At 52.3% G+C, this 22,997-nt stretch overlaps 3 protein-coding genes across 8 annotated transcripts in view; 2 read left to right on the forward strand and 1 right to left on the reverse strand.

Annotated features, from left to right (window-relative positions):
- Positions 1 to 4,939, forward strand: Prss53 (serine protease 53). Its single transcript, XM_085693144.2, has 11 exons — positions 1 to 100; positions 1,107 to 1,127; positions 1,247 to 1,409; positions 1,684 to 1,949; positions 2,044 to 2,198; positions 2,334 to 2,553; positions 3,220 to 3,370; positions 3,449 to 3,690; positions 3,773 to 3,918; positions 4,105 to 4,321; positions 4,571 to 4,939. Exons 1-11 carry the CDS (start codon positions 43 to 45, stop codon positions 4,588 to 4,590), a joined length of 1,659 nt encoding a protein of 552 aa, XP_085549270.2. The 5' UTR covers positions 1 to 42; the 3' UTR covers positions 4,591 to 4,939.
- Positions 4,921 to 14,876, reverse strand: Znf646 (zinc finger protein 646). Of its 4 annotated transcripts, none has more exons than XM_048455047.3 (3): positions 14,731 to 14,876; positions 6,770 to 12,083; positions 4,921 to 5,406 (listed from the first exon to the last, which is right to left on the reverse strand). In XM_048455047.3, exons 2-3 carry the CDS (start codon positions 12,000 to 12,002, stop codon positions 5,300 to 5,302), a joined length of 5,340 nt encoding a protein of 1,779 aa, XP_048311004.2. In that variant the 5' UTR covers positions 12,003 to 12,083; positions 14,731 to 14,876; the 3' UTR covers positions 4,921 to 5,299. The 4 variants fall into 4 exon arrangements, with proteins under 4 accessions (XP_048311004.2, XP_048311002.2, XP_048311003.2 ...); XM_048455045.3 differs by lacking the exon at positions 14,731 to 14,876 and adding an exon at positions 14,420 to 14,572; XM_048455046.3 differs by lacking the exon at positions 14,731 to 14,876 and adding an exon at positions 13,563 to 14,413.
- The window catches only part of Znf668 (zinc finger protein 668), a 14,357-nt gene continuing 5,989 nt past the window's right edge, over positions 14,630 to 22,997 (forward strand). Inside the window, exons 1-2 of one of the 3 annotated variants that reach the window (XM_048455052.3) lie at positions 14,630 to 14,733; positions 21,949 to 22,617. In XM_048455052.3, coding sequence (XP_048311009.1) covers positions 21,971 to 22,617 — 647 coding nt within the window. In that variant the 5' untranslated portion in view covers positions 14,630 to 14,733; positions 21,949 to 21,970. Of the gene's footprint in view, positions 14,734 to 15,153; positions 15,371 to 21,261; positions 21,409 to 21,948; positions 22,618 to 22,997 lie in introns of those variants that run through there. The other 2 variants (XM_048455049.3, XM_048455051.3) reach the window with 2 other exon arrangements.

Consider the following 22,997-nt stretch of genomic DNA (forward strand, 5'->3'; position numbering starts at 1 on the left):
TGGCTCCTCGGAGAACAAGAGCACTGAGTGGCCTGGAGCAGGATGAGGCAGAGCTGGGGACCAGGGCTGCTTATTGTGGGAGCTGTGGTCTTGATAGAGGGTAAGCCATTCAAGTAGACTGCAATTGCTATGTAAGGGATCCTGAAGGGCCATAGTCTCCCTCTGGATATCCTTGACTAGGTGTGTGTGTGTGTGTGTGTGTGTGTGTGTGTGTGTATCATGTTGGGGAGGAATGTGGGGGGTGAGGGGAGGTAACACATAGCCTGATGTCAAATGGATGATTTTCCTGGGCCAAGTCTGAGCACTGTGTAAGAACCTGTGCCAATACATTAAATCCTACAGTAGTTCTATCTTGGTGAGGAGACTGAAGGGCAGAAAAGCTAAATAACGTGCTTGAGAGCAGTCTGGCATCCTGATTGGGCAGGGAAGGATCTGAGATCACTCTGTCTGGATGTAGTCGTCTCACCTGTGTGTGTATTTCGCCCCTTCCGATCCTCTACTTGCAGAATGACCTCGGGCCTGCTCTGGCCCCGCTGGCTTGGAGCTGTCCACGCTAATTCTGCTTCAGATGTGCAGTAGGCCTCTTTGTGTGAGCCCGGGATGGGTTTCAGGCAGGGCAGGGACCCTCCGGAAAGGTCAGCCTCCTCCGGAAAGGTAGTTTGATTCATTAGCGCAGGGGTGGAGTGAGTCTCACTTGGGGCCTCCCCTACTTTGGACATGACCCAGGCCTCTAATCTACCGTCTCAGGCTTCCACAGCTGAAGGGACAATTAAGTTAATGTCCTTCACATACACTGGCCACCTCCCTGACTCAGTGGTGGGGGCAGGAGTTAGGGGTTCAGAAGCCTGGAGGGTTGGCCTGCTCCCAAGATAAATCTCGGGCCTTGCTTCTTGGGCCCAGAAGTGCTGAGCACAGCTGAGAGAATTAATGGCCGAGTACTCTGAATGGGCTCCAATAAAAGCTGCTTTTCAGCCTCATATAAATATTTGCATTCTGGGAGGGGCTGGTTAGGTAGCCTGTCATAGATAAGGACCCTACTCATCCCCTCCACCAAACCTAGGCCCTGCCAGTTAAGGCACCTCCACATCTTGTCTTCTTCTTCCTAGGTCTTCAAGCAGCTCAGCGTGGTAAGTGGTGGGGACATGAGACCTGGGCTGTACTTGGGGAAGATGGAGGGGGAATGGCGTTGTGTGGTCCCAAGGTCAGGACACTGTCTGCAGTGACCATGACTCACCCTTCTCTACAGCCTGTGGGCAGCGCGGCCCTGGCCCTCCGGAGCCTCAGGAAGGCAACACGTTACCTCATGAATGGCCCTGGCAGGCCAGCGTCAGGCGACAGGGGGTACACATCTGCAGTGGCTCACTGGTGGCAGATACCTGGGTCCTCACAGCCGCTCACTGCTTTGAAAAGTGAGTCGTGCTTTGGTTCAGTCTCTCGATTTGAGGGGTGGACTTCTCCCTGTACCTTGCAAGACTCTTTTGCCTCTAGAATAACGAAGTGTCATTTATGACCAGCTCAGCCTTCGCAATCTTTCATGCTCACCAGAGGAAATGGGAACTGGAGGGATGTGCGCTGGAGTCGGGTTCTGTCTGCTCATCCCCCCCCTCACCCCCCCGTGCTGTTCTCCCAGCTGCCGTGCCCCATTGGCACTCAGCTCTCCGGGCCTTGCCCTTCTCCTTTCAGGGTGACCACAACAGAACTGAGCTCCTGGTCCGTGGTCCTGGGTTCTCTGAAGCAGGAGGGGCTGAGCCCAGGGGCTGAAGAGGTACCAGTTGCTGCTCTGCAGTTGCCCAAGGCCTATAACCACTACAGCCAGGGATCAGACCTGGCCCTGCTCCAGCTCAGCCACCCCACAGCTCATACAACCCTCTGCTTGCCCCGGTCCACCTATCACTTCCCCTTTGGAGCTTCTTGCTGGGCCACAGGCTGGGACCAAAACACCAGCAATGGTAAGTCCTGTCCTGTCGAAAGCCTAGAAGGCACTCTGCCTGCCCCAGCCCCACTGCTTCCCAGAGCTAGACTCAGCTTCATCTCCGTTGCCAGTTTCCAGGACTCTACGGAACCTGCGCCTTCGTCTCATCAGCCGCCCCACCTGCAACTGTCTCTATAATCGGTTACACCAGCGGCTGCTGGCCAGCCCAGCAAGACCTGGGATGCTGTGTGGGGGTGCCCAGCCTGGGGTACAGGGACCCTGCCAGGTCTGATGAGTACAGGGGAAAAGGGAGGGCCTAGTCTTGGGCCAAGGGCCCACAGAAAAGGGTGACAGGGAACAGCCAGAAGGCGTCTGGTTAGTAGTGAATTGGAGCTCAGGTGACTTCTTTGCCTGGCTCCAGGGAGATTCTGGGGGACCTGTGATGTGCCGTGAGCCTGATGGACACTGGGTCCAGGTTGGGATCATAAGCTTCACATCAAAATGTGCCGAAGAGGACACTCCTGTGCTGCTGACTGACATGGCCACTCACAGCTCGTGGCTGCAGGCCCGCGTTCATGGGGCAGCTTTCCTGGTACAGGACCCAGGAACTGTGGAGACCAGCGATGAGAACAGCTGTGTAGGTAGGTAGGTCTGCGCATGGTATTAAAGAGTGGCCTGTACAGGAACACTCAGGCCATATGAAGCCTTCCTGGGCAATGGGTAGAAGCCACAAGGAAGCAAACTTCAGCTCAAGACATTATGTCTAGCTAGACACTGCCAACAGAGAACTAGGTTTGTAAGGCCCTTTTAGCTCCAGGGATAGAAACAGCCCCACTGGGGCCAGGAAGTTTTACAGATGGGTGTCTGAAATCTGGCTGGTTTCAGGGGGAAAGCTGCAAGTTTCCAGGCAGAAATCCAGGGAGGTGAGACAGAGCAGTGACTGCAATGCAAATTGCATGCAAAGTCATTTCAGGAAAGGAAGCTAGGTTCCGGTGTTCAGAATAGCATGAGCTAGCTAGGGATTTTAGGGCTGGTCCAGGCTTGGGGAAATGTAGGTGGGTGGGGGAGTGGGGCAGAGAACTTCCAGGTTAAGGCTGGCACTGATTACTGTCAGACATCAGGATTAAAAGCATGCACGTTGGCTCTGAATCCCAAGTGGGCTACCTAGTTTTGGTTACAGAGCTTACCTTTGGTAATGAAGCCGAGAGTCAACTGGGAAGATCTGCTGACATACAGAAACACTCAGCACAGGTCCTAGCGTTAAGTGACCACTTAACAAATGGGGTGATGTAATTCACCCATTTCAGCCTGCGGCTCCTTGAGGACTGAAGGCCCCCGGGCAGGAGCCCTCTCTCAGTGGCCCTGGGATGCCAGACTGAAGCACCGTGGGAAGTTGGCTTGTGGTGGAGCCCTGGTATCGGAGGTGGTGGTGCTGACTGCTGCTCACTGCTTTATCGGGTGAGCCTTATGTCACTCTCCTCTGTGCTCCTTGCCCCAGCTGTGTCTCTCGGTGCTGAGAACTCTGCCTCTCAACAGGCGTCAAACCCTAGAGGAATGGAGTGTAGGACTGGGGGCTGGACCAGAGGAATGGAGCCTGAAACAACTCATTCTGCATGGGGCCTACACCCACCCAGAGGGTGGCTATGATGTGGCCCTCCTGCTGCTGGCTCAGCCTGTGACGTTAGGCCCTGGCCTGAGGCCCCTTTGCTTGCCCTATGCTGACCACCACCTGCCTGACGGTGCACATGGCTGGGTTCTGGGGCTGACTCCAGGAGCAGGTACATAGTAACGGGGATTCTGGCAGTGGTCCCTTGGACTTGCAGGCAACTGAGGCATCTGGTCTCGTCCTTTGTTTTATAGCCAACAGCCACCCACAGACAGTGCCTGTGAGAGTCCTGGGGCGAATGGCCTGTAGCCAACAACACGCAGCCCCTGGGAGCACGGGCATTCCCATCCTGCCAGGGATGGTCTGCACCACTGTCGTGGGTGAGCTGCCTCAATGTGAGGTGAGTTCCAATTCCCAACCCTTATCCTGGCATTTTCTCACCTTTCTACCATGCTTGGTTACTAGCCCTGCTTCTCACCTGAAACTAAGTCCTCCTGCCAACTGGCCCCCAAACTGCCCAGGCTACAGCCCCAAGCCCCTCCCACCCGCTACAGGAAGTTACCAAATGTAACCTGCTCCCTAACAGGGCCTATCTGGGGCACCACTCGTCCACGAGGTCAGGGGCACATGGTTCCTGGCTGGACTGCACAGCTTTGGAGACACCTGCCACCGTCCTGCAAGGCCTGCAGTCTTTACGGCACTCTCTGCCTATGAGGACTGGGTCAGCAGTCTAGACTGGCAGGTCTACTTTGCTGAGGAACCAGAGCCTGAGGCTGAGCCTGGAAGTTGCCTGGTCAACTCAAGTATGTGTCCCTCTTCGTTCTTCCTCCTTAGCCCGGGCTCCCATCTAAGGAAGACACTCAGGCTCTAGCTGCCTGGGGTGTGGAGTAAGCAACAGACAGATCCATGTGGACCGTAGGCAGCAGGGGTCTCAGCTTCTTGGTCTTCAGGTCTCCCATATACCACAGGGGCCAAGATGGATCCTGCTCTTCAAGAAAAGTAATAAAGCTCTAGGGATGGGGCCAAATTAATTTCCTTCTTCTCCTCGACAGGCCGACCCGCCGGTTGTTGATGGTGACTCTCTAGTTCACTCACAAGACGCCAGAAAAGCCAGGCAACTCCCACCAACACCCAGTTCTCCACTCCAGCCCGTCCCCTCCCTGGTTGTGGTTCTCAGCCCCGAGGCAAGCCCAACAACTGTCTGACTGGGAATGAGCCAGCCCAGGGATGCTTTCTGCTTGTGACCATGACCCACCCCCAAGCTCTGCAATCCAACAGGGGTGTCTCCAGGACTCCTTAAATAACCCGTCATACATAACCACACCAGCAGCTGTTGTGGAAAAAAAAAAAAGGTTTTTTTGGGGGGGGGATGGGGAGCAATTTTCCTTTTTTAAAACTTAAATAAATTGTTACAAAATAGATTTTAGAAAATAAGTTACAAACTATAGCAAAAGGCTCCCCTTCCACAGGCAACTTTCCCACCTGTGTACGCTCTGTGTACGCTCTGAATATGCCTCTCCTGGGTTAGAATCTGGCTAGCACAGCATTTTGGCAGAGCCTGACCCTGGAAGAACATGGTGACAAAGGCTTGGGAAGGAGGTCCTTCATGGACACAGACATGAAGACTACCTTATCCCCCTCTTGAGAGAGAAACCAGATCAGGGTCCTCTTCAGGGAAGAGGAGATGGGGAGACCCAAGCAATCCTGAGCGAATGTGGAGATGAAGCCCCTCTGTGACTGCATCCCCAGCTTCAGTGAACTCTTCTTTGGAGACTTGAAGTTCAGAGGGAGAAGTTGAGGTCTGCAGGCCACGGGGCTGAGGGGTTCAGAAGTGAGGCTGTAGATGAGTCCCCGTCCCCTCTGCTTGATGCTGGTGCCATGGAAGCTCCTAGGAAGAGAAGAGGAGGTCACTGAGGGAGGCCTAAGCCACCTCTCAGACCTATGGTCAGTTCCTGACAGGGCCCTGAGAGACAGAGAAATGCAAGAGGCCAGGATAAATAGCTCAGGGTCAAAGAGTTCGCCATCATGTATAAGGCTTTTTAGGTACCATGCCTAGTATCTCCCCCTCACCCAGGAACTTACTGTAATTATTTTTACAGCCTTGGTTACTAGGCTCCTCGCTCATTTGGGAAACCTTTGGTCCTGAGAGCCATTTCTTCAGTTCTCAGGAGCCATCACTGTTCTGTCCTTCTCAGCAAAGGTCAAGGGCAGACATTCCAGGGACACCCACCCTTGGTGGCAATAGATGGAATGGATTTTCCTCTGCAGACGGGGAATAAGAGCTTAAGGCTTGCTGAGTACACAGACTGCCCCGTGCCTCCACAGCTTCAGTGGGGTGGGTGGAGGCCAGTCCCCTGTGTCCTCACCCCCCCCCACCTTAGAGATTCACTGTGATAGAGGGAAGAGCTAGACTAATGACTGCCACTGCTCAGATGGGCCCGTCTTCAAAGAAACAATTATCCATGAGTCAGCCCTTCAGTTAAAGGGCTGTGTTGGGGAAGGTGCCAGCAGAGAGGGCAGTCTGGTTGGTTCTTATAAGATCTGAATCAGAAGGAGAGGGAAAAGTTAACTAAAAGGAAGATCAAAAGGGCTCAGTACACCACTCACAGAGGCCTCAATTCCAAGGGGGGCTGGAAGGCAGAGACAAACCATAGGGAAAAAGGGACGGAGAGTGAGTAGTGACCAGTAAGCCAGCAAACTGGCCCAGTCAGCAGGAGAGCAGCCAGTTAGACGCCACCAACTGAGCAGGCAGACCCACCTCGGCTTTAACCCTGAAGGCTATTCCCTATCTACTTGCAAGACAATACAGGAATCTGCAATCCTCCCCATCCCCCTCTCTCAATCTCTGGCTTCTTGCCCATTCTTGGAAAGACCAGAACCTAAACACAGCCCATTTCACCCTTCCCTCTGGGAAACATTACTGGCTAAATCAGGGTTCCCAGATGTGGCAGTTCCCAGACACCCCGGCCTACTGAAAGAGAACAGTCACTCCTCTTTGGCTATACAACACTCCACACTCCTGCCCCACCCACCCCACCTACCCCAGTGTCTGTCTTCCTGACCCACGATTCATACTTCAGTGGCTCAAAATCATTAGTCCACGTCCAGGCTTCTGCCACTTCTCAGAATCCACTCGATTCTCTGTTCTCCTTACTTCCCTTACCTACTCAGGGCCATGGTTTCTCTCCACTGTGTGCCCACCTCTTTCTGGGTCCCCTCAATCCTCTACCCAACCCATTCACCCCACATACCTGAGCTAGACACTGTCCACTCCTCCTGGTGCTGCTGCTGGTGCTGCAGGAAGCTATTTCGGTGGCGAAAATGGCGGGGACAGTGAGAACAGGTGAATGGTCCCTCCTGAGGGGCATGGACCCGCCCGTGGCCCTGCAGCCGGGCGGCTGTTCGAAAAGCCTTGCCACAGATGCTGCAGCTGTAGCGCTTGGGGTCTGTGTGGGTCCTGCTGTGGTTCTTGAGAGACAGCAGGTTGGGCAGGAGTTTGGGACACAGGGAGCAGGGGTAGAGTCCAGTGGTATGGGCCTTCTGGTGGTTCAGCAGGCTACCAGCATGGCGGTAGGAGCGCCCACACTGGGCACAGCAAAAGGGACGCTCCTTGTCTTCAGCTGCTGTGAGGTTTGTTCCTTGTCCTCCATTAGCTGGCTCCCCATTCTCTTCTGGGTCTCTACGAGGTTCGGATGGGGCCTCCTGAGCTTTCCCTGGACCAGGGGAATCCACTGCTGCCATCCAAGCTTGTGGCTCTCTGGTCTCCTCTGTCTGACCTGGCACTTGGCTATCGTCAACAGCATGAGTCTGCATGTGTGTGGCCAGCTCACTGTGGGACGCAAACACTTTGCTGCAGTTACGACAAGCAAAGGTCTGGGCGGCAATGTGGTTGTGGATCTTAGTGGTCACAGGACTCAGTATCTCTTGGGAACAGAGCAAACAACTGTGACAGACTTTCTTGTCAATGCTGGGGTTCAAGAGGCCATCAGGTTGATAGGTCTTTCCACACTGGCTGCAAGAGGGGTGGCTCTCTGATTGGAGCTGAAAGCTGCTGTCTCCACCATCCTGGCTATCCATATAATTTGCGGTAGACTCATTGGACTGGCTCTTAGAGAGGTGACAAGAATTCTTGGAGACAGTATCTTCCAACTTGCCTTCTGTCTTGGCTAACTGATCCTGAGGAACCCAGGCACCATTGTGAGTCATTTGTCCCCTTTCTCCTCGATACCCATCTACCTTCCCCACTTCCCAAGATAAAGATTCTGTGATTTCTGATCGTGCTGGCCTGCTGGGACTCTGACTATGCTCCCCAGGCCTCTTGGTTCCAAGCTCCAGCTGCGGTACTGACTGAGTACCTTCTGGTCTGCCCTCCACTCCCCAGTCATCAGCAAGGTTCTCCTTACTGCCTTCAGCATCGTGTAGGTCTCCCTGGCCACTGGTCAGCTCTAGTTTGGTCTCCTTGTGCTCCTGCAGATGCCGCTCCAGAGATCGTTGGCCAGGAAAGCCACAGCCACAAAGGGTACAACGTACAGTTGCTCCCCTCCGGGGTGCCCGCCGCTTCCGGCTATCAGAATGCAGCCTCTGATGGTCTTTCAGGGCTGTGCGGTTGGAATAGGTCTTAAAGCAGAAGGAGCAGCTGTACTGGCCTGTCTCCTGGATGCACTGATGGTTCAGGAGGCTGCCAGCATGGCGGTAGTTCCGGCCACACTGCCCACACCTAAAAGACCGATCCTCACGAGTCAGTTTCTGGGTGCCCCTTCCCCTCCGTCTATCAGTATGGACCCGCTGGTGGTTGGCCAGCTGCTTCCGCAGGCGAAAGGCTTTCCCACAGTCACTGCAGCGGAAACGCCGAGGGTCTGCATGAATGCGCCGGTGGTTCTTAAGGGACATGAGGTTTGAAAAGCCCTTGGAGCAGGCCTGACAGCCAAAGTGGCCAGTTTGGTGGCTCTGTCGGTGATTGATGAGGCTGCCAGCATGCTTGTAGGTTCGGCCACACACTTCACAGCTAAAGGGCCGCTCAGAGCTAACTTCAGTTTGACAGCCTTTCTCTGCCGTCTCCAGCCTCTGCTCCAGCTCCTCCTCCTTTATCATGGTCTCTTCCCACACTTCTTCTTTCACTCCCGCCAGTTCTTCCAAGGGCTCCACTTTAAGTTCTTCCTGGAGCTGCCCTACGACTGCCTGTTCCTGCCCTGCCTCTGCCACATTCTGGGGTTCGTTGCTGCCTCCTGCCTCTGAGATAGGCCCCACTTGGGGCTCTGAACCTTTGCAGCGAGGGTGGTTCCGCAGATGATTCCGGTAGGCAGCCAGGTTGGGGTAGCAGCGGGAACAGACAGGGCAGATGAAGTTGCCTGTCTGGTGGATCTTACGGTGGTTCACCAGGCTGCCCCCATGGCGATAGGTCTTGCCACACTGGTTACATTGGAAAGGGCGGGGATGGGACTTGGGAAAGCTTTCACCAGCCTGCATGCAAAGGCTGTCTGCAACTGTGCCACCTGCTCCTTCCTCAGACTGTGTGTCCCCACCCTCTTCTGAAACAGAGGTCACTGTACTCTCAAAGACATGATCTGTAACCATTTCTACAGCATCACCCGATCCTTCCAAGTGGCTAGGAACGTTCTCGGTCATATTGCTGAAACTCTGACTTTGATGGTGACGCTCCAGGCTCCCTAGGTCATCATAGGTCTGACCACAGCAGCCACAAATGTGCCCATAACCTGCTCCATCTAGAGCTTCCACTTCCCGCTGAAGCTGATTCAGCAGCTCTGCTTCTGAGAGCTGTAGAGGAGGACTGTGGGTAGAGGTTGCTTCCGCTGTGCCTTCTTCCTCCTCCTCTGAGCCCTCAGGTATGCCAGAAGCGCCATGAACCTGGCGCAGGTGGCGTCTGTAGCCAGTTCTCCCAGGAAAGATCATTCCGCACAGACAGCAGAGGAAGGGCTGTGCTGAGGCCACCTCCCCTGGTCTGTGGTTCTGGAAGTGACTACGCAGGGCAGGCAGAGAATCAAACTCCTTTGGACAGAGAGAGCATTGGTAGATGCCTGGAGGGTGGCAGGACTTATGGCTCAGCAGGTCGGCAGCTTGGGGGAAAGAATCCCCACAATCAGAACACGTGTGAGTGACTTCGGCCTTCCAGACAGTGTCGCTGTCAGCAGGGGGAGAGGAGTCAGACTGGCAAATGCCCGGTTTCTGGTCACTATCCACCCCAGGGAGGCTGTCACAAAAGCCAGCTTCAATGCTTTCCTCATCACCTGGGATGTCCAAGTGGTCAAGAAAACAGGCTTCTTTCTTTTCCAGTCCTTCCTCGGTACCAGTGTCCTCTTTATCACCCAGGAAACAGGATTCATCCCTTCCAAGCCCATATTCGCTGTCTTTGGATCCTGCCTGCAAGCAGTCCCCACCCCTCTCTAGGTGGCCCTCAGTCCCACAAGGACTTTCTCCCAAAGGGTCTTGGGAAGACTCCAGGCCCTCATCATTTTCCAACTTTTGAGTCCAGGTGCCCGCAGGTGGGCGTTTGGACTCCTCCTCACCAGTACCATCCTGTTTCTGACGCCTCCTGTTCCACTGCCGACTATGACGTCGTAAATGGCTCTTCATGGCAGCCATAGTATGGAAATGCTTGCCACAGGTCCCACAGCTGAAGTCTCCTGTCTGATGGGTCTGCCTGTGGTTGATAAGGCTGCCCGAGTGGCGATAGCTCTTTCCACAGTCTCGACAAGCAAATGTTCTAGGTGGTGACCTGGTGTTGTCTGTCCTGTTCTTTTCTCCTTCTCCTGCCCTGTGCATCCTGCCATGATGCTCCAGACTCTTGAGATCTTCAAAGAACATCCCACAAATGTTACATATCTGTGGCGTTGTCTTATCTGCCGTTGGGGGAATACTGGTGGTTTCTTCTTCATGTCTGTATACCCGCCCCTGATCTGTGGGGAATGCTGCTTCTGTTCCCACTGGGTCAGGCTGTTCCCTCTTGACAGGGCTAGGGGAACCCTCAGTCCCTGGGTCTGTACTTCGGCGCGTGGCCTTGCAATGGATGCGCACATGGTTGCGCAGAGCCATAAGGTTGGGATATTTCCGAGGACAGAGAGAGCACTGGTATTCTCCTGTCCGATGGCTGTGGCGGTGGTTCACCAGGCTCCCCCTGTGGCGATAAGCCCGACCACACTCACTGCACTTATAGGGACGATGGTCCAGGTTGGTTGCGAGGACCTCTTCCTCTTTTTGGGTAGTCTCGGCTGACATAAGGGCAGTTGAGGACACTGATGACTGGCCATCTTCTCCAGCTCCTTGCCGGGGTCTATGATGAGCACGGATATGGTTTTTCAGAGCAGCTGCATTGAATAGCTGCTTAGAACAAACTGAGCAGGGGTAGATTCCTGTTTGGTGACTCTTTCGATGGTTGATGAGACTACCTGCATGGCGGTAAGTCCGGCCACAGTCCCTACAACAGAAAGGTCGATACTCCTCTTGGCTACCGTCCTCTAGTTCCCCAGAGCCGTTCAGCATCTGTGTTTTAGGTAGCTGATTCCAGCTCCTCTCATCTGCGTGTCCATTCGTAGTAGGCATCTCTCTCTCTTCCCACGGCTGTTCCTGCTTCTCCCCTTCATGGGACTGCTGATGTTCCAGCAGATCCCGAGGGAGCCGGAAGGCACGGGGGCAGTGGGGACAGTGGTACGGCCGATACTGAGCGTGGAGTCGTGAGTGGTTCTTCAGAGCCATAAGGTTAGAAAACTCCTTAAAACAGATGGCACAAGGGTAGACGCCCAGAGTGTGGCTCTGGCGGTGATTGGTGAGGCTCCCAGCATGCTTGTAGGTCTTTCCACACTGATTGCACTTGTATCTTCGCTCCTCCTCAGCAGGAAGAGGCTCAGTGGACTCCTGGCTCCCTGTGAAGTTCACTACTGATTCAGCCAAATATTGTTCCAAATTGCTAAGGAGGCTGCTAGCTGGAGTGGGGAGCGGTGGCGCTCCGTCAGAATTGGTGGTCGATACCCAGTCCTCTGCACTTTCTTTAGGATCTGGTTGCATTTCTAAGCCTTCTCTTTGTTTGGTCGGTGGCTCTTCCCAAGTCCCTGGAGCTGTCCTGGGATCTGCTCCAGAGTCACATTCATGTGTCTCTCGTCCATGCTTTGTCTGACTTCCCCAGCCTTCCCCAGAATCAAGCCTCTGACCCCAGGATTCAGTAGCCATTGTCTCACTCTGATGGTGTGAAGTAGTTTCCTTGGCATGTAGGGGCCTGTGCCTTTGGAGGCCCTCGGGAGCATGAGTCCTCATGTGGCTCTGGAGGCTCAAGGGATTAGTAAAATCCTTGCCACAGGTGGTACCAGGGAAAAGACCAGGCTCGTGGTTCCGCTGGGATAGAACACTGTCAGCTTCCTCACTGTGCTGATTAGCGGATGGATGGAGCAGTTCTCGATGCCGTGATAGTTCTGGGAGGCTGGGAAAGTGGCGCTGACAGTCAGAGCAACTGATTGAGAGGGGCATGTCCTCCATGGGGCAACGTGGTAGAAAACCTGAGGTTCAGGAGGAACAGACAGGTGGCAGCAGCATCTTTCCCTGCAGAAGGGTCAAGGCCTAGAAAGACGGGGGGTGGGGAGGGTGGCAGACAGAATGAAGGACTGAGTCAGTTTCGCTTCTTGGCTATATGAGCACATTCACTAGAAGTCACAGAGAGGCTTCCCAACCAACCATGCACGGGCCCTGCTTTCTATGGGTCTAGAAAGAGCACCGCTTAAAGCTTTACGGTATAAAACATCAAAGTTCCCCGAGGCGTAAGGCATCTCTAGAGATAAAGAAATGAGAGTCTAGAGACCTGATTTTGTATTTTAGACAGTATATAATATGTGTGTGTGTATTTCTTCCTACTCCTAAGGCTCTGCTCTCTATAATTCTGGAAAACCTATAACTATCTATGAATTTTAACAGCAAACCAGGACTATTTCTGGCTTTGATGCTGGTGTTTTGTTTTGAGATAAGGTCCTAGCTTGTTCTGTAGCTTAAGTTCCTTGGGAGCTCCCTATGCAGCCCAAGATAGCTTCACACTCATGGATTTTCCTCAATTATAGGTGAGAGCCACAACAGCTGGCCAGGCCTTGCAATAAGAGGAGCACAACTTTCTTTACCCTTCAGCAAACTGAATGGTCTCAAAGCACTGACGAAGCAGCTGCTTTCTTCAGTGGCCACCTAGGGCTTCACACAAGTTAGAGGCCCTGCCTGTTTCTTCAGCATCACACTGTTGGGCTTTTGTGTTACTTGCTTCCTTGAAACGTATGTACTCCCATCCTGTCTCACGCTGGAATTTATCCTCTGTTTTTGCTTTCCCCTGCCTGCCTTACCCTGCTGTCATCATCAATTTTCATTTTCTCTTCTACTTCCTCTCTACATTCTTAAGATGACAGCAACTCAGGCTGCGCAGTACCACGTGCCAGGCATTGCTGTTAAGTGTATTTTTTTTTCTTGTTTTGGTTTTTCAACACAGGGGCTCTCTGGAGCTTTGGGGCCTGTTCTGGAACTCACTCCGTGGACCAGGCTGGCCTTGAACTCACAGAGATCAGCCTGCCTCTGCCTCCCGAGTGCTGGGATTAAAGGCGTGCGCCACTACCACCAGGCTTAAGTGTACTCTTTATTTGCGGAGAGAGGTATTTGAGACATGGTCTCACTATAAATATTTATAGTCCTAACTTCCCAAGGGCTGGGGGATTCAAGTCGTGGGCTATCACACACGACTTGTAAGTGTATTTATGCCACTAAATCCAATGCCTGTGTTTCCCCAGCTCTCACACAAACTCACTCCAAGAGGCAATTCATCCCAAAGCCCTCGCTTTCCCAGTAGCTGTCACTCATTTCCGCCACATCATCTTCTTTTTCTCCGAGGCGGGCTCCAGTCTCCTGGGACCCTAACACAACTATTTCTAATCTCACCAGCTGAGTCTGTTCCCGGAATTCTCTTTTCTCCAAACTTCTTCATTTAAAAGTCCCCTTCCCTAACCAACCACCATCACGACTCTCTAGAGACACTCGTCTTTTCTGCCAATTTCCTCTCTAGATCCCTACCTCGCACCAGGAGTGCCTTCTGGTTCCCGCCGCCGGCGCGTCCGTTGGAGGTCGTGAACGGGAGCGCGCCTGCGCACTGGGACCCTTACCCTAACTGCAGCCGCGAGCCCTAAGAGGTGGCTGGTGCGAGGGTTCTCGAGTTCACACACACGCACTCTCAGCCAGGGTTCCCGGGGGTGGAGGATGAGGGAAAGAAGCGGGGAACAGAAGGAGCTAGGGGCAACAAACATAGCACGGCTGGTACGAGTCAAGAGTGTACCCCAGTTCCGCGGACACTTCCTATTGTTACTAGGAATCAGGAAGTGTCCCAGGTGCTAAAGCTTCCCCCTGAAACTTCCGCCCAGGAACACTTCCTGTCTCGCCTCCGAGCCGTATTCCTACACGGACAAGCTTCCGGCGCTAGGTTCCGGGTGGGCCCAACTCTGTTTGGTTTTTGTTGTTTTTGAGACTGGGTCTAACTATGCAGCCCAGGCTGGCCTCGAACTCGCCGCCATCCTCCTGTCTCAACTCCGAGAACGCTGGAATTACAGGCGGCGGGAGCTACCACGCTCGACTGTGGGCGCAACTCTGGCTCCGCCCACGCCGGTCAGCGCGGCGTTCTGATGGAGTTAAGCCACTCTTCCGTCCAAAGCTGCTAAAATCGTTCCAGCGATTATTCAGTAAGCACAGCCGTAAAAAAATATCCTGCAGCCCTGGCTACAGTACTTTGGTGACACTTTTCACGAGGTTCCATAAAAGACTCTTCCCAAGACAGGCGTGGGGGGACCCTAAGTTCACTACTCGCTGTTAGAGAAAATGTGGACTATAAACGCATTCAGGCACTACGAAACCTCAGTGCCCGCTCCGTCTCTCCCCACCTCCTAGCTCTTGGAGACACTTCCGGCGACCTGGCGGGTGTACACCGTCAATCGGCCTGGCGTCCCATCCCCTGAGCACCCAGAAACCTTTCGCGAGATACTTCTCTGCTACTGGAGGCTCGGGGTGGCTCCCGTAAGTTTTTCCTTCCTCCTGAGCAAGGAAGGCGCCCTTCCACTTCCGCTGTCTGGCCGCCGGCCCCGCCCCTAGGCTCCCTCCCGCTGGGTCCTAGCGCCGGCCCCTCCTCGAGTGTCCCGGGCTCTGCCGGTGCTGGACACCGCCGCCGATGCTGCGGAGCCTGTGGAAGTCGCACCAGGTAGGACGCGTCTGCGGGAAGTCGCAAGGGCCTCAGGCAGCGGGCACCAGCGCAGTTTGAGCTGCCTTCAGTCTCCCCGCCGATGCCGAGCGGACGGAGTTGACCAGGCGCGAGCATCGCGGGCGGGGCGAGCGGTGAGCGGTCTCGGGCGGGCTGCGGGCCCAGCAGGTCCTAGAACCCGCCCGGTGCCCGCCGGTCAGCACTGGGATGCCTAGGCTCGGCGGACGCGACTGCCGGGCTTGCACCGCGCGGGCCCGGGGGTCCTAGAGTCCGCCATATTATGGGCTTTTGTCTGGGTGGCGAGGGCCTCCTAGCCAAGTCCTCCGCGGCTGCGCGCCCCCCTCCCCGTCCGAGGTCTCGTCCGCCCCTCCCGCGGTCCTAAAGAACGCCATTTTGCAGGCCTTTGTCCTGCTCTCGCTCCTCTGTCCATTCATTTGTTCATTCCTTCCTTCTTCATTCATTCTGTCTTGCTATGCTCGCCGAAGCCACATTATCCTAGGGTTTAGTCCCAAATGAGTCAGCATCCAGCCCCGCTCCGCGGGGGCTGCCTGTCTGGCGAGGAAACCCGCACAAACACGGTTGCAGAGAGCGAGGAGCGCTGGGTTTCTGCAGCTCTTGTCCCTCCTCAGAGAGTCTGGTAGGCCCTTACGCCCTGCAAACTCCCGTTTGCTTCAGGGGCCCCATTCGATTGAAAAAATTGAGATTCAGAAAGCTACGCATCCCTCATCTTTACTGCTCGTTAAATGTTCTTGAGGGCACGGAGTACTGGGGAATGGAGCATTGGAAGCATGCAAGAATCTTCCCGTGGGAAAAAGAAAAAGAGGGCTCCAGGGCAATGGGAATTGCTTATGGAGGTGGTAAAGTTTGTGAATTGTGGATGGAACGTAGGTTACTGACCAGAGAGAACACCGCCCCAGAAACTAACTGGGAAAATGGGATCATTTTTGAGCTAACTCAGAAGGCCTAGGATATAATTAAACATTCGCCCCAGCACAGTTCCTTCAACTCATCAAAAGACCCAAGGTCTGGTAGCCTGTTTGCTGTCTTGGAGAGATGGGGGAATGGGCCGCACTTGCGGCCGGAGTGGTTAAAAATAACCGCTTTGGGGAAACTGAGTCTTCATTAGCTTGAGAGACAGCAAAATGTCATTCCCCTCACAGGTGATTAGTGACACTGTGTTCCATCACAACAGCGAACAAATTGAGGTGCTGGGGTGATCCTTGGGCCGGATGACCTTGTAAAGATGGGGAGTTTCGGTTAATGAAGAGTTGGTGGCTGAATCTCACAAACTTCTACGATGGAAGAGACGGAGGCTGTAGACCTGGCTTTGAATTCCTCCTGCAGTTTGCTGTCAGTCACCTAACAGCTTTGGACATAAAGAGTGCATAGAACAACGTTCCCTGGACCCTAGTGCACAACCAGATAATAAAATGTGTTAGTGCTAATAAAGCAATAGCTAAGGGAACAGATGGCAGAAATTTGGGTATATGATTGCCTGGCTCCCAGTACTAGCTCAGTCTATGACCAGTTACTGGCATTTCTGTGTTGTTTCTTAAGAACTTGTTTAATTAAACTTTTATTTATCTTGTGTGTGCATCTGTGTGCTGGCAGCACACGTGTGGAGGTCAGGGGACAACTGACTGGAGTCTGTTCTCTCTTCCCTCCGTGTGGGTCATGAGGATCCAACTCAGGGTGCCAGGCTTGGTGAAAACGCCTTTTTACCTACCGGGCCGTCTTGCTAGCTCTGCCCTTATGACTTTATTTAACTTTAATGACTTCTGAAAAGAACTTGTTTCCAAACACAGAATTTAAGAACACAAATGTTCAGCCCATAACAGACGCTAGGAACTATGAAGTGAGCCTGAGTAGTTGGATCGGTGTGTATAAAATGCTAACGACACCCCGTCCATAGCAGGAAGCCTGCGGGAAGTCGTTGATCCAGATGGCGTTATAAAGAAAATTTTTCTTTGAAAGGAGAAGTTAAATGATAGCCAGGATAAAGATATCATTTTGAAAAAGAGTCTATGACACACCTTTAAATCCCAGCACTCGGGAGACGGACAGGCATATCTCTGTGAGTTCCAGGCCAGCCAAGGCTGTGTAGTGAAACCTTGTCTCAGTGGCACAGTGGAAGAGTGCTTGCTTACCAAACATGCATGCGACCCTAAATTCAATTCCAAGCACTGCCAAAAACAAAGGGAGGTAGGTGATCAAAGTACATGATCCACACCTGTAATCCCAACTCTGAGGAGGCTGAGGCAGGAAGAATCAGGGCCAGCCTGGGCTACATAGTAAGACCCTGAAACACACACACACACACAAAGGTAGTCAAGGAAACCTTTATTTATGTATATGAGTGTTAGCTTACATGTACGTGTGTGCACCGAGTATATGCCTGGTGTCTATAACTGGAGTTATAGGTGATTGTGAGCTACCATGTGGGTGATGGGAATCAAACCTGGGTCCTCTGAAAGAATAGTAATTCCTCATAATACTGTGCCTTTTTTCCAGTGTCCAGGAAAGCCTTCTAAGGTGGGGAGATGGCCGAGTTTGAGACCTGAGTTCAGCCTCCTAGACCCATATCGTAAAAGGAGAGGCTTGACTCCTGCAAGTTGTCCTCTGACCTCCACACATACACGCTTGAGTGTACATACATAGAGAAAGTAAAATTTTAAAAAGAAGAAGAAGAAGAAGAAAGAAAGCCTTAGTAAAGGAAGTGTCTAGGAGCTAAGACCCAGTGTAACCAAAGAGCTAATACATAAAGATATGCAGGAGACGATGAGAAGTTATGGCTCTGACCAGAACTGCTCGTGTAAGCAGCCTGGGGTGGGAAGAAACTGAAGCTGAAAATGAAGACAGGAGGTGTAGGAGGCGCCTAGTGAGGGAAGCAGGGAATTGAACAGTGCTAAGCAGGAGTGAATGGACTGGGGATTTGCGGATCATAGAAAGATACTGGTCTTTGTCCTGGGAAGCATCAGGATTTTGTTAAAGGATTTCAGGTGAATAAAGAGTGATCACAAGAGGCTAGCTTGAGGGCAGGAAGGGTTCAGCTTTGACTCTGGACATCTTAGCTGTGTGCACTTTTTGCATTTTGAGGATTTAAAACAGAGTTGTAGTAAAAATGTTTTCCTCCTGGAAGCATTTGGAGACCTAGGAGGTATGTGTGTGTCTGTCTCTCTGTCTGTCTGTTTTTCTTTCTTTTTTTTGTGGTACTGAGGATAGAACCCAGTGCCTCAGGTATGTCAGGCAAGTATCCTGGCTCATATGTCTGGTTCTTGATGGTCCACAGTGTTGGTTTAAAGTACAGATTGCAGGGCTCCAGAGATAGTTTGGTGGGTTATTAAAGCACTAGCCATACAAGCCTGACAGTCTGAGTTCAAGCCCCCAAAACCCATGCAAAAAGCTGGACTTGGTGGCTCTGCTGCGGGGAGATGGAATGTGGACAGAATGGTCAGGAAGCTGGCCAGCTGTCTAGTCTGGAGTATACAGTGTAGCACAGAAACAGGGACCACAGTCAGCAAAGGGAAAGACCCTGACTCCCAGCTGTCCTCTGCACACACACAGCTGAGCTTGGTGGTGTGCACCTTTACTCCCAGCACTCAGCAGGCTAAGGCAGGTAGATCTCTGAGTTCAGGGACAGCCAGGACTACAAAGAAACCCTGTCTTGAAGAATTTAAAAAAAAAAAAAAGACTCTAAATCTGTGTGTGTTTGTATGTACAGACAGAGGACAGGAAAATGTCAGGCCCCCTGGAGCCGTCTAACATTGGTGTTGGGAACCGAATTCATACCCTCTAGAGCAGTGACTTTTAGCCTTCCTAACACTGTGAACCTTTAAAACAATTCCTCATGCTGTGGTGACCCCGACCATAAAATTAATTTCATTGCTACTTCGTAACTGTGATTGTTATGAATTGTAATGTGAATATCTGTGTTTTCCAATGGTCTTAGGTGACCCTATAAAAGGGTTGTTCTGCCCCTAAAGAGGCGAGGCCCATGGGTTGAGAACCGCTGCTCTAGAATATCAGGGAGTGTCCTTAACTGTTTAGCAATCTCTCCTGCCTGTGATTTTTTTTTTAATTTTAGAGAATAAAAATACAGATTATAGGGGCTAGAGAGATAGCTCAGAGATTAAGAGCACAAGGTATTCTTCCAGAGGTCCTAAATTCAATTCCCAGCAACCACATGGTGGCTCTCAACCATCTGTATTGAGATCTGGTGCCCTCTTCTGTCCTGCAGGCAGAAGAATATACATAATAAACAAACCACTAAAAATACAGATTGTAGCACTCTACATCACCTTCCTTAGATGATGGTTCTTTTTGTTTACATTTTTTTGAGACAGGGTTTCTCTGTAGCCCTGGCTGCCCTAGAACTCACTAGACTAGGCTAGGCTAGCCTCAAACTCAGATCTACCTGCCTCTTTCAACTGAGTGTTGGGATTAAAGGCATGCACCACCACCACCACCTGGCTTTTGTTTGATATTTTTAAAAAGATTTTGTGTGTGCACGCGCCCATGCACATACCTATATGTTCCTTCGGACATGTCTGCAGGTGCCCAAGGAGGCCAAAAGAGAGTATCAGATCCCTTGGAGCTGGTGGTTGTGAGCCTCTCAATGTGAAACTAGGAACTGGACTCAGGTCCTGTAAGAACAGCAAGATCCCTAACCACAAGGCCATCTCTTCAACTGCTTGTTTTTGTTAAGTCAGGATCTTGCTAGTAGCTCAGGCTGGCCTTTAACTAAGAATCCTCCTACCTTGGCCTCACAAGTATTGGAATTGTAGGTGTGCTTCCTAGATGAGGATTTGCTGCAGGGCTTTGTCAGACCTCACTTGGGAAAGCCACTCTTTGAAGTAGTGGGCAAGATGAGGCATGACCTGCCTGGCTCTCCATTCTTCATGGAGCTAGGTGCCTGCTGGGACCCATTAGACGCTTCCCTACCATTTCTCCTCCTAAGTGCCTTGGGAGGGATCTACCCCTCGAGCAGAAAGACTGAAGCACAGTTGGCTAGGGCCAGCATAGGAGTCTTGAGTGAGACATTGCTGGCTCCAGGCTCTAGTCTCAGGGAAGTGTTAGCAAGATGAAAGGAGGGATAGGTGCCACACACGCCCAGGCTCCTGGACCCTGGGGCAGGCCCAGACTTCTGAGCTAGGGCTTAGACTCTAAATGCCCAGAGCCAGGTCTCTAGGTGTGTTAAGTTTCTAACCCAAGACTCAACAGGGCTCTCTACTCTTAGAACTCAACTCATCCTCATCTATAAAATGGGGTCAGTGGTTCCTGTTTCAGGCAGTGTGAGAATTATGTAAGGTGCCACACCCAGCGGGCTGGCTCTGAGACGATTCAGACTTAAGAAAAACTGATGGGATCTGGTTTGGATCAGTTCTCATGGACCCCATGAGCTAGTACTATTTTTACCTCATTTTTCAGGTGAGAAAGCAGAGGTTCTGAGGTCAGTTGTACAAAAGTCACATCAGCTGGGAAATGGTGGCAGCTAGGGCCTTCTAGCTTCAGAGTTTACTTACACTGATGCACAGTTACTCTGGACCTGCTTTCTTGTGGTGTTGATGTAACAACGATGAGCTGGTATATAAAAAGAGGTTAGGATGCTGCGATTTTTGGCAAGTACTTAATAGATGTGAATAGATGTGAGCTGTCTTTTTTTTTTTTAAAGCAGTTCTTGGGATCAAGACTAGCAAAGTCTCTTGCATCCTCAGCTTGGTTTTTGTTTTGTTTTTCCCTTTAGGGGAAATTTGGGAGGCCAAGATGTGACTCAGTGGTGGTGCACTTGTCTTGCCTGCAAGACTCTGGGTTCGAGTCTCAAACACCCCCCCCCCTTAAATACTTCCTGGTATAGGGCTGGCTGACCCTAAGGAGCATCTCACTCAGGACTCCCTCAGCCAACCAGATATACTGCTTGTGTAGGTCTTTTCTGGAATAGGCCCTGAACCCATCTCCGCCACCACAGACTTAGTATAGCTCCATCCTCCTTATCCACCCCAGCTCCTGTGATGTATGGATGAGGACATGGGTCTATACACATGTCCTAGTAAATGATCCACAAGGCTGGACACAGAGGCCTGGCCTGCCACCCTCTGGGCACACCTGGTTCTCCTTGCCCGCTCTGCCCTGCCCAGCACCACATCTAAGCTCCCCTTAAGAGGATCTGCCCTAATCCTCTTCCATTCATCCCTCTGGGAGGATGAGTGGGTGTTAAGACCAATGCAGCTGTTAATCCTATTTTTTCCCAACTATGATCCTGGGAGCAGCTGTGTGGATGTTGTCTGGGCTCTTGGCCAGAAAGTAGGGACTCAGCAAGAGCTAGTATCCCAGGAGGCCTCGCTAGCTCAGACACATCAGCTGTGACTGCCAACAGTAGGTCTGGCTGCCTTGAGAGTGAGCTCCCATTTCTAGAGTTTTGGAGCAGGGACTAAAAGGGACTCCAGATCAGAGGTTGGACCAAAATTCCTGACTGGGGTGGGGTCCCTGAAAGCCATGCATGGTCAAAATTCTTTGAATGCTTGCTTCTCCAGGAGCTGACCAACCAGGGGGAGGGTAGTGCACATATCCGAGACCCATTACCTCCAAACATCGACTCTTCTCTCTGGACCCGAGTCTGTCTTCCTGAGCGCTTGGAGACCTTTTTAAAGTCTTGGTTGGAACTGAGAAAGGACGATTGTGAGAGTAATGGGACCTAGGCATTGTGGGAATACCAGGGGTTAGACAGTAGAGAGGGTAAGGGGTAGACTATAGCTGGCTCTTTGTGGTTCTGGCCTCTTATTTACTGGGGATCACCAGGGAGACTTGAACACAGGATCAAACCTGGGGACTATTAGCATAAAGGATGTAGAAGTCCTGTGGTTTGGACTGAGGAGCCCCAGGTTTGAAAGTCTGGTGTGATCCAGTGACCTGTGAGACTGGAGAGATGGCTCAGTGGTTAGGAGCACTTGCTGTTCTTGCATGCCTTTCAGGTTTGAGTCCCAGCTCCCACAATGGAGTTACACAAACAAATGGAACTCCAGTTCCAGGGGATGGAACAGCCTTCCTGAGCACCAGGTCTTCAGGACATGGTGTCAGTAAACCTTCATACATGTAAAATAAAAATAATTTTTTCCCTTAAAGATATGGTTACCTTAGATATTGAGAGACCTTTAGTGAAGTGGGAAGCCTTAAAGAACACAACATGATGGCTTTGGTCTAATTTTGCTTCTCTTGCAGAGAAGGCCCACTCACCAAGGTCATGGAAGAGGAGGCTACAGAGGCCAAGTCCCCAGGCCCCTGCTACAAGCGCTCTGGACGCCGTTTTAAGTGCCTGTTCTGTACAAAGACATTTCCGAATGCTCCCCGGGCAGCACGCCATGCTGCTACACATACACCTGCAGACTGCACAGAGGAGGTGAATGAGGTCGAGCCAAAGGTGGATACAGAGCCCAAAGCCGAGGAAGCCAGTGGAGACAAGGTGTCTGGCTCAGTAGCCAAGCCCCGGCCCTATGCCTGCCCACTGTGCCCCAAGGCCTACAAGACAGCTCCTGAGCTCCGAAGCCATGGGCGCAGCCACACTGGTGAGAAGCCCTTCCCATGCCCAGAGTGTGGCCGCCGTTTCATGCAGCCCGTGTGCCTGCGTGTGCACCTGGCCTCACATGCTGGTGAGCTGCCCTTCCGATGTACGCACTGCCCCAAGGCTTATGGTACACTCTCTAAACTCAAGATCCACCAGCGTGGGCATACAGGTGAGCGGCCCTATGCCTGTACCGACTGCGGCAAGAGCTTCGCTGATCCTTCAGTGTTCCGCAAGCATCGGCGCACCCATGCAGGCCTGCGACCCTACAGCTGCGAGCGCTGCGGGAAGGCCTACGCTGAGCTCAAGGACTTACGTAACCATGAACGGTGAGACCCCTAGATACGGCTGGGAAGCTTAAATGGGAACTAGCATTTTAATAGATTATGCCAATGGGAAAAAGGGTAGGTGGATACTTACCTAAAAATGGGAGGCCTGGTTGGACAGGTCAGGCTGGGTGGCAGACCTAAGTACCTGGAGATGGAACCCTGAGAGCGGGTGGGGTCTTATTGGCCTAGGTCCCAGGACAGCCGGAAAGGGATACTGTCACTCACGGGGAGGGACATATGTGGGTAGGTCCTAGGAAAAATGGCTTCTTAGATATTTGGTTTTGGTTTTGGTTTTGAAAACAGAGTTCTTTAGTTGCCTGGGCTGGCCTAGAACTAGCTTTGTTTTTGAGGTTTTTGTTTTGTTTTGTTTTTTGAGACAG

Source organism: Myodes glareolus, chromosome 7 (genome assembly GCF_982192425.1).
Source record: "Myodes glareolus chromosome 7, mMyoGla1.1, whole genome shotgun sequence".
NCBI classification, from domain to species: domain Eukaryota; kingdom Metazoa; phylum Chordata; class Mammalia; order Rodentia; family Cricetidae; genus Myodes; species Myodes glareolus.